Consider the following 11035-nt stretch of genomic DNA (forward strand, 5'->3'; position numbering starts at 1 on the left):
TATATATATATATATATATATATATATATATATATATATATATATATATATATATATATATATATATATATATATATATATATATATATAAATTAATCGTAAATTTAAAAAATATAAAAAAATAAAAAAAAACTGAAAAAACTTGGCAATATATTTAGTACATTTTTATTAAAGTAAAATGGGCAGTCATATTTTATGCCATTTATGCCATCCTACCTCTTTGTCAAGAGAAAATAGACATACCGGTAATCAGCCATTGTTTGCACTAGATCTCCACTGTCTAATGTGTGCATTCTGTGTGCTGGATACTATCTGCAGTTGTGTTTTGTGTGCGTACCTGTGATACCTTTCAAAGGGCTTTTCTTTGCTGTAGAAAAATGATTCATTCCTGTGTTACCTCAACCTCAGCTCAAAATGTTCCACCTGGTCTCCTTAATGTAGTTTCACTGCCATAAAACTTTTTACACACCATTTAGCTCAGTATATGAGGACAGGTTTCCAAGGTGCTTTTGAAGTGTTGGTATATTGTTGGTATAGAAGCACACATATTATGGCACCAGACACATAACATTAAACAGCCTGTAGTGATCAGTGCCATTTGGGAAAATTAGCACTTTGCAGTTTTAAACACAGTTCAACTTTAGATTTAACCAAGAAAACAGCACAAACACACAAATTTTTTAAAGAATTAAAGTTATGCCAAAAAAAAAAATATGATTACTCTAGATAGTGGCTGAGGTGTTAAGGTTCTTTATTGTCCCCAGAAGGGAAATTTGTCCTATGCATTTGACCCAGCCTCCAATGCTGCTGACAACGTGTCAGGAGCAGCTGGCGATGGATCCTGAAACATTTTTGCCATGAGGCGTGAGTTTTGGCCACTCAGCCACTGTGTCTGGGTTTTTAGCACAACGCAGAGTTAAACAGAAAAGCTCTAAATTACGACAAAAAGGCAGACCCCAATTTTTTACATCTTAATTGAATCTTGTAACATTATGTTGGCCAACCTATGCAAAAATAAATCAGCAAAAGTTCCAAGCAATGCCACTGTTTTGTACATAAGCTCTTCCGTCATCTATTCTTTTATATCGATCAATAAGACAGACGACTTGAGCAGCATCTATTGATTTCTTCCACTGTAGTGCCCTTTAGTAAACCTTTGAGTATTTTTATTGAGTTTCATTTGTGTGGTTTGTAACTTCTGCCACTGAAGGATGACGGCACACTGCACTTTAAACATTGCTCATAGGGCTGCAGGTGACGGGACCATATTGTTATTGTCTTCTGAAACAGCTAAAGGCCAATACATTTGTTGTTAGTTACACATAAAGATCTCAGTGTCCTGATAGATGAACCTGGTGTTACTGTTAGCAGTCCATATGCTCCCCTGCATAATCAATAGCAGGTTTTGTTTTTTAATCACAATACAGTTCTTGCATAGTTCTGCTGTCCAGCTCTCTACGAAGAAATGCTATAAATTCTCCAATCTGCAGCATAATAATACAAAAATGTAACATCATAAAACAATTCAAAGGACAAACAGTACTGACTCAGTAAACTATGTGAAAGTGTTCCAAGCATTATTTTAGCATTAGCACGTAGACAGACACATTTACACTGTATCTGAGAAGGGATATTGTGTGTGATATATTGCTGTGCACATGCATGTACATACGATGTGCACACATACTGAAAAAAATATTTAATCTTTTCTTATTTCTAAGATAACAAACTCTTATGAGTGTCCATGTGATTGCTTCAGCCTCTTCAGTTTTTTTCAGCTGTTTAGAAGGAGACTGCTGGGCTACAACAGTTATAATCATACAAATTACATTGTTGAACAGGCATCCGTAGATACGCTTCATGTTCTTAAGTAGTACAAAATGTCTTATATGCCATTTTATGTAGTTATTTGAGTTTGGATGGAATATTTTATTGGCTTACAATTCTCTATTTAAGAGCCACTCCACGACAATTTTTCATACACTACACATCATCTCTTTAGGATTGGGTAAATGTGATCCACATATTATCTAACCTCATGTGCAGTATTTTTTTACCTGTAAAAACCAAAGATAAATAAATTAACAGTTATCAGCAGCTGAAGCTTCACGCTTAGTGTGAGTGCTTCAATTATTTTTTTCTTACCATCTGACCTAATAAACATGTTATTAGTTACAAGTAAAAGTAACATTACATTACAATTTAACAACTCAAATCAAAACTTGGTTATACCGTACTAAATAATTTACACGCATGTCAAGACTGAAAGGAGTTGCCTGGCAAATCCAGAATGATATCTTTCTTCATTTTTAATACAGATTAATATCAGTCTGGTCCCCATTCCCTCGGTTGTGTCTCAAGCTCGGTCAAACATGATCCTGCAAATAGTTTTTTTTTTCTTTTTCAGTGACACTGTGAAACAAAGGAGCTCATTGGTCACCTATAATTTACAAATAAACATAAACCTTTACCTTTTTTTTTCTAATCCATCCGTCAATCACGCCCATCTGAAAACAAGGACATTTACCGGTGACCAGACTCACATCTTCAGAAAGCTTGAAGAAATCTGTATTTTGGATCTCAGGCAAAGAAAGGAGTATTTCCCATTCATTAAAAACATTAACAAATTAAATAGGTCAACCCTCATAACCATTAGTAAATAAAATTAACTGGAGATATCTGTATATTGAAAATCAGAACAGTGCATTTCTAGATGAGTTATTACATATATGTCCCATCGTTTTGCAGTGTAGATCACAGAGCATTTGTGCCCCTTCTCTGTCTGCTCTGACCTGAGCCTACAGTGTAAGAACAGTCCCTGCAGGCCTCCCGTATGTTTGTTTGTGTTGCTGTGAGCCCAAGTGCCCACAGCTCCTCATGACTTCAGCAGGATCGTGTTTACATCCTTAGAGTGGAGCTGCCAATTCTGCTGTGTTCTTCACTCCCAGAGGCTCTACCCAGACAGTGACCCAGCCCAAAAGCTCACATGTAGAGACACACACCCTTACTCCAGTGGGCAGGCGACCAAACACGAGTTCAGAACAATCAGAGTCTAATTCAGTGGCTACTGGCACTAAAAAAGATCATTTCAGTTAATGGTTAAAAATATATTGAAACTTCCACTTAAAAATTGATAGATATATAATCGACTTATACACTTTTAAACATGTCTGTGAAATCCCTCAGTCATCCAGGTCTGATCCATAGCAAAAGACAAATTTAAATCTGTCAACTGGACAAATCGTTGTAGGAGTGAAGACATTTGGCTGCTCATCCAAGCTTCTGGTCAGATTGCTGGTGGACACTGCCTTATATGTGTCGGAAGGGAGGAGGTAACTACACTGAAACTGTAAACAGCGTTTGTCTCCAGTTTTAAACATGTTATAGCAATGTTCTCTCGTCATTAGCTTACTAAAAGTTGTATTTTGATTCATGCATGTTTTAGTTTCTGGCATTGTCTGTATTCGAGGCCGCCACCAGCCCCCTATCTCCTCCTGCTTTTCTGTACGTACTTAGGATCATTTATAAAATTCACACTCCATATATGTGGGGTTAAAAATGTTACATGGACATTTTTCAAAAATAAAATACGGTATGTAAAAGAAAAAGTCCTGCTTGTTATGATGAAATACCGCTATGAAGAGGCTTCATAGGGTATCTCGATTCTGCGGTTTTCAAAGAACCAGTTTCTACTGTTATGCCATTTTATATCATTAGGCTTACAATGGACAAAATGTAGAACACTGATCTACGTATGTTATAGTTTCATACCAGAAAAAAATCATTATCATGTATGTTGTGTATTATATAAGATTTTGATTTTTAGCCACAGTAAATCTCACAGGGATTCACTTTGTTCCAGTGGAGTTGATGTAGGCTTCTTAACTGCCTTTTGACACTAACTAGGGTTGCCATTGTTTGGTTGACTAGTCCAGGTCCCCCACTATCAGCTCTGTGTGGCAGAGGGCACCAGCCCAGGTCCTGCTGTGTGGATAATAAAGCCCAGCTTCTGTTGGAGCTTGGGTTCTGAGGCTGTTAAGGCTCTTTAGGGCATGTTTCTCTGCACCAGCTCAGATGCCTCCCTGTGTGTCATCACTGTGCTTCCTACAACACTGGCATCACATTTATCAGTGCATTAAAGCCAGTGCCAAGGATAAAGCTATGGGCAATTAGACACACACACACGCACGCACGCACACACACATGCACACACACACACTGTATGAAAAGGCATACATTAAGCATTTAGCATTGAATTGTTGATGATAAAGTCTTGGTTAAGTGGTTGCACTTATTTTATAATTGTGGAAAAAAATGTCATATTATCTACAAATTGATAATGAAGAACTGAGAATAATCGCTCTCTGATTGTGAAGTAGTTTGAAATTGCTATAATTATTCTGTTGGCTTTTAGGTGATCATATTCTCTAAAATTAGTAGGTTACTTCTCAAAATCACATGCAGGGAAATTTGGTTCTTGAGACTTCAAACTGGAACACACAGACAGATATGGAAATGACAGCATTAACAATGTGCCAAACACAGGGGTCGACCATTTTCTATTTACAGAAGAGAGTTGTGTGGGCAGGTCATGTGACTCAAATAGGAATAGAAAGTGTTGAAAGAAAAGGGTCCATGCAATTGTGGTACCATGACCTCAAAGCAGAACTATCAATCATTTTTGTTACATACAACAAGGAATTACAGTGGCTTGCAAAAGTATTCATCCCTGGAACTTTTTCAAATTTTGTCAAGTCACAACCACAAATTTAAATATTTTTTAATTTGCATTTTATGTGAAGTAACACAAAATGGTACATAAGTGTGAAATATTTCCAGAAGTCAATACTTTGTGGAACCACCTATACTGCAATTACAGCTGCAAGTCTTTTGGGGGTATGTCTCCACCAGCTTTACACATTTACAGACTGAAATTTTTGCCCATTCTTCCTGGCAGAACAGTTCCCAGCTCGGTCAGATTTGATGGAGATCGTTTGTGAACTGCAGTTTTCAGATCTTGTCACAGATTCTCAATTGGATTTAGGTCCGAACTTTGACTGGGCCATTCTAACACGTGAATATGTTTTGCTTTAAACCGTTCCATTGTCGCTTTGGCTTTATGTTTAGGACCGTTGTCCTGCTGGAAGGTGAACCTCTGCCCCAGTCTCAAGTCTTTTGCAGACTCCAACAGGTTTTCTTCCCAGATTGCCCTGTATTTAACTCCATGCATCTTCCCATCAAGTCTGACCAGCTTCCCTATTCCAGCTGAAGAAAAGCCCCCCCACAGCATGATGCTGCCACCACCGTGTTTGACTGTGGGGATGGTGTGTTCAGACTGATGTGCAGTGTTAGTTTTCCACACGTAGCATTTTGCTTTTAGGCCAAAAAGTTTGATTTTGGTCTCATCAGAGCAGAGCACCTTCTGCCACATGTTTGCTGTGTCTTTCAAATGACTTCTAGTGAACTGTAAACGAGACTTCTTATGGATGGTTTTCAACAATGGCTTTCTTCTGGCCACTCTTCCATAAAGACCAGATTTGTGTAGTGCACGACTAATAGTTGTCCTGTGAACAGATTTCTCCACCTGAGCTGTGGATCTCTGCAGCTTTTCCAGAGTCACCATGGGCCTCCTGGCTGCATCTCTGATGAGTGCTCGTTCTGTAAGTTTTGGTGGACGGCCATGTCTGGGCAAGTTTGCAGTTGTGCCAAACTCTTTCCATTTCCAGATGATGGATTGAACAGTGCTGCTGTAACCGCGCTGAACTTGGCCGTGCAAAAGTCCAGCTGGTTGCAGGAACTACCAGTCGGTGTTCGTCCTGCGTTGTGTTGTGAATAATTGGCCAGTACACAGTGCGGTTCTTCGTAGTTTAATCTGCATAGCCAACATAAATACTGGTCAGGAAACCACAGCTCAACACGGAGAGCAGCACTCTACAAGGGTAACAAGTCACATTAGCATCCCAAAAGTTAGCTTCTATCACGACACGTGTAACAGTCCATTACTGTGTAATAACTCATATGTTGTACTATCATTATCTCATAAATGTCCCAGATTGCGTAATTAATGTGTACACTTAGGCAGTCATTACATAATGAATAATTAAACAGAAAAACACACTTTATAATGATAGAGCTAAAGTCAATGACCCACCTCGTGCCCGACTCAACTGGCAATGTGCTTGCGATGCCAGGGGCACTTATCACTTCCGGTCACCACAAGAGGGCGCTACTCAATTACGATACATAAGCCCAATTAAACGTAATGACAAGTGGAATCAATACCATTTAATCTCTGTTACACTGCTCGAGATGTTCAACACTTGGGAAATCTTTTTAGATTCAAGCTTCACCACAACCTTTTCTCTGACCTGTTTGGTGTGCTCCTTTGACTTCATTTTGTGGTTTACTCCCCAACATTCTCTTAACAAACTTGTGTGGCCTTCACAGCAGCTGTGCATTTATACTGAGACAAGATTACACACAGGTGGATTCTTTTTAGTCATTAGCATTCAATCTTTCCAAAATCATCAGGCAACTTATAAAAGGTTGCATTTGGTTGCATTCAAGAAAAAGGGGGCTAAATATTTTTCCACACTGCACTTTTAAGTTTTTTATTTTTTTTTTTATTTGGAAATCTTGTAAAATATTTCCTTCCCCTTCACACTTGCGTGCCATTTTGTGTTGTTCATTCACATAAAATGCTAAGAAAATGCACTTACATTTGTGGTTCTGATGTGACAATATGTGAAAAGGTTCCAGGGGGATGAATACTTTTGCCGCTGTATATAGTGAGGTATTTTGAGTAGGACCAACTAGAGGCCAATATTTCTCAAACGATAGTACATGATCCTCTTTCATTCTAATACTTGCTGAATTTAGAGTCCTTTACATGTCTGTTGTCCTTGGTTACACAAATTCAGATGGTTCTACATGGGTCTATCATGAATTAACTTCTACTTGGGAGTATTTGCACCATTACAAACTTTATTATGAATAAATGTGAAATGTGAAAAAACAGCCCTTATCAGGAACATTTGGGGATTTTGTAAGCATCTGCACATGTCTTTTATATAACCAAAACAGCAGATGAATGACTAAACATAAGGGATATAACCTTTAAAAGTCACATTGTAAAAGTCACATGTATTTGCAGTATCACAATACAACTACTCTGGTATGTGTGTGAAAACCGACAGCTAATCTACAACACATTATAGAAGTGCTTCCTCCTTCTTTGACTGAAAAACAATAAGTGAATGGAAAAACAATGAGCGCCTAGAATAGATGCTCCTGTGTATGTGAGTGATGGGAGATGTGGGCCAGGTATCAGGAGGGGAGCAGCTGGTTCTGTCATGATACAAAGCTTTAAGCATTAAGCCCCTTCTGATTGGCTTTGGACTCACAAGTGTACAGATACAGGAATGGTCTTATTATATGATTATTATGAGTGATGTTTTTATTTAAATGTTACCAACAGATCTGTTTTTCTACATGTCACTTTCCCTCCCTCTAAATCTGCTCCAAAGAGACACTAACTGCTGTGCACTCACTGAAGTGCCTGTATGTGTGTCTAATGAAACCAAACAGAATTTTCAAGGCTTTTTTTTCAGAAGTATGTCATTGTCTATGTCATTGTTAGGCTATTAAAAAGAGAAGTTATTTAATACATTCCAATAAGGACTTTAATATGTTTTTTTGCTGGTTATTTTTTGCTGGTGGTTGCATTTTGATAGTGTTGAGGAATTTAGCCTTTTCCTCTTGTGTTTGTTAGTTTCTGCTAAGACAAAGAATAACCTTGAAACAGAGATAAAGTTCAGAAAAGTATTTTACTCAATCAGCCAGAAAAGGGCAATACTTATATACAGAGTCTGTGCAACTGACATTCCCAGGCAGAGACTGAATGTTTACGCCTATACAATGGGTTTTTATACACATACTATAGTGGGAGGGACTTAGCGCCTCTTTGCTGGTGCACAGGCCAGGCAGGTCTCTGGCCCATTGCGCAGTCTTATCAGAGCATCCTTGTTGGCTCTTGCTCCGATTGCTGACACATATTTTGCTGGCTTAACCAGGGTGAGCAGTCATGAGTCAGTACAGGCCTATCAATAACTCATTTCCCTGCTTAGTTATTTGATTAATTTTACAGATAGATGTAGAATATGTTGTACATGTTCTGAACATATATCTGCCTCACACAGTAAGTCCTCGTCTTCTCGTGAGCACTGCTACAATAATGAACTATAGCAATACAATAAAAAACTATGGCAGTGGTTATGCAGAATAGCTAAGCAGTAATTTTTCCTAACAATTGTCAGGATTTTTTGTTTTTTTGTTTTTGTTTTTTTTTGGCAGCTTTTGCAGTGCAGTTTAGTGAGTCAGATTTCCAATCAAAGGGATATAAAACACGATATGCATTTTTTGTAAATCAAATTACCTGTTTATTTAAGGCAGTTTAGTTTTTTAGACTAAGTTAATAAAGCAAAACCTTTAAAATATTTTGACTATGTTTCATAAGCACAATGGTACTTCCTCCTGAACTCTTTCTGTGTAAAGGGGCATGAAGTTAAGTTAGCTTCACAGTGTTGAATACATTTCCTTCTCTGGATCTCCACTGGGACAATGGGTCCTGCCTGTAAACAAATTCATTTGTTCCTATATTTGATGGCCTGGTTGGTGAATTTTGGTGAGTGATTCCAAAATATTTACAAAATCATATAAAAAATTTAAAAAATAGATGCTATATGTAATGTTTTTGTAGTTTTTTCAGATTATGCATTTGGACAGATGTCTGGCTGTTGTACTTACACTGATAGTGAACAAACTACGTTTGAGTATGAGATAAGATACACATACAACAAAAATTTACTTATGCAGTACAACAGCACACAAGGCAACTGGAAAGGCTTTACAGAGTTTGGTGTTGATAGGGCTAGAATGTATAATGTCGATCCTGAAGACGCCAAACTAAGGAAAATCGAGCAGATGATTTTGTGTTCAGAAGGCGTAAAGTTGGCTAAAGACATCAGTAAGTTATCGGTTTATCCCTCTGCACATTATACTGTAGGTAATACTGTATTCAGCATAAATATTTTTGTTCTAGAAAGCATGTATGCTGCCCCAAGCCTCAAACTGTCTACAGTGAAGCAGTCCAGTCACACAGAGCCTGCATTGCTCTTGTGCAGTGCTTATAACTTCTATCCACAGGAGATTCAGATGACATGGTTACTCAATGGACAAGAGGTGACCTCAGCTGTGACCTCCATTGATATCTTGTATAATGGAAACCTGTATTACCAGATTCACTCTTACCTGGAGCACAGGCCCAAGCCCGGAGAGGAATTCTCTTGCATGGTAGAGCATGTGACCCTGCGAGATCCACTGTTGAAGATCTGGGGTGGGTCACAGCTCTAGGATGTGTTAATATTTGATTTTTACATTTAGTCTATCAAATTAATATTTTTCAATTTTACAGTAAACCAGTTGTTCTTTTTTCATTTTTTCTAGAGCTCCACCCGCCCCTTCCTTGGTCAGAAAGAGTCAAAATCGCTGTTGGAACATTTTTTCTTGCTGTTGGTTTAACAGCACTGATTACAGGATTTATCAAACATAAGAAGGTCACAGCTGTGCTTTGCACAGTAATGCAAGGTAAACATGTTAACATTTTTTTAAAAGATCTACCACTTTAACCACTTTGAATTAGACATGTTTATATTAATAGGGTTGGTTCTTTTTCCTTGCAGGACACAGGTTGGAACCAGTTGTGCATGAAGAAGAAAGAAGAAATTTAAACTAAACAAAGAAAAGAGTCTACTCTACTCTACTTTGTAATAATAACAGAGATAATCTGAGAGGTTTTACTGCATCAGCAACAAAGTCCTTACAGCATACAGGGGTGGTCATTATATGATTATTATGAGTGACGTTTTTATTTAAATGTTACCAACAGATCTGTTTTTGTACATGCCACTTTCCCTTCCTGTAAATCTGCTCCAATGAGACACAAACTGCTGTGCACTCAGTGAACGTGTGAAGTGCTTGCATGTGCGTCTAATGACACCCAACAGGATTTTCAAGTCTTTTTTTTTTTTAGAAGTATGTTGTTGCCAGACTATTAAAAAGTTTCATCTTATAAAGACAAGGAGACAAATTATTTAATACATCCCAATAAGGACTTTAATATGATTTTTTTTTTGCTGGTTAGTAGAGTGTTTGCATTTTGATAGTCAGGATCCAATTCACTGCACACATTTTAAACAACCAGGTACATTAACTGAACATGTTTGTAGAGGTCTGAACTGCAAGGTTGACAGGCCAGGACCCATGCAGGTGTTATATTTTATACACCACAAATAAATAATTGCCATTTATTGCTAATCAAATTGTAGTATTGATTAACTTGAGATAATCCCCCATACCACCACGCACCATTTACCCAGGTAAGACAATGCATTCTGCAGCATACATGAGGGTACAGCACATGCATGACAGAATCACAGGTACAAGTGTCCCTAGTTGCTATAGAAACATGGACAGCTCACTGATAATGAGTTCTGTTTCTAATGATAAAGGGCCATTTCACATTCACATTGTGCACAGGTGTGACATGCCTGATCTGAACCCACGTAACATTCACTATATCTATTGGACATGTGATAGCTTTAAATAAAACACAAACTATGTGGTTACAAAAATACGTCTGCGTAATACAGCCGAATGAAACTTAGATAACTTATATGTCTTAAAATTAAAATTTGTTAATATATACATGACTCTGTAAGCCAATACATAGTCAGGGCCTCAGCACAAAGCCTAATTGCTGAAAAGGAACCCTCCAGAATTCTACACTATTGTTGTTTAGCTTCTCTCAGATATTAGAGAATATGAGGAAGCAACTGTCTTTGTTTGTGAACCATGACTTCAACAGTTCCCTGTTAGTCTTAAACAAGATGTCTGCATTCAACTTTGTCTCGCTGGTTCTTTTTAGCATGTTCACATATATACTTGGTAAGTGCTCTTTTTATCTCTTTTATTTTTA

General features: G+C 37.7%; 2 protein-coding genes across 2 annotated transcripts in view; both read left to right on the forward strand.

The window, feature by feature from the left end:
• Positions 1-11035, forward strand: part of pitpnc1a (phosphatidylinositol transfer protein cytoplasmic 1a) — a 34744-nt gene that overhangs the window by 1698 nt on the left and 22011 nt on the right. The gene's annotated exons all lie outside the window — the stretch shown is intronic.
• On the forward strand, positions 8597-10045 carry LOC117375498 (class II histocompatibility antigen, B-L beta chain-like). Its single transcript, XM_033971813.1, has 5 exons — positions 8597-8683; positions 8759-9025; positions 9101-9394; positions 9505-9645; positions 9741-10045. The coding sequence occupies exons 1-5, from the start codon at positions 8620-8622 to the stop codon at positions 9791-9793; spliced, it is 819 nt and encodes a 272-aa protein (XP_033827704.1). The 5' UTR covers positions 8597-8619; the 3' UTR covers positions 9794-10045.

This window comes from Periophthalmus magnuspinnatus, chromosome 8 (assembly GCF_009829125.3).
Source record: "Periophthalmus magnuspinnatus isolate fPerMag1 chromosome 8, fPerMag1.2.pri, whole genome shotgun sequence".
NCBI lineage: Eukaryota > Metazoa > Chordata > Actinopteri > Gobiiformes > Gobiidae > Periophthalmus > Periophthalmus magnuspinnatus.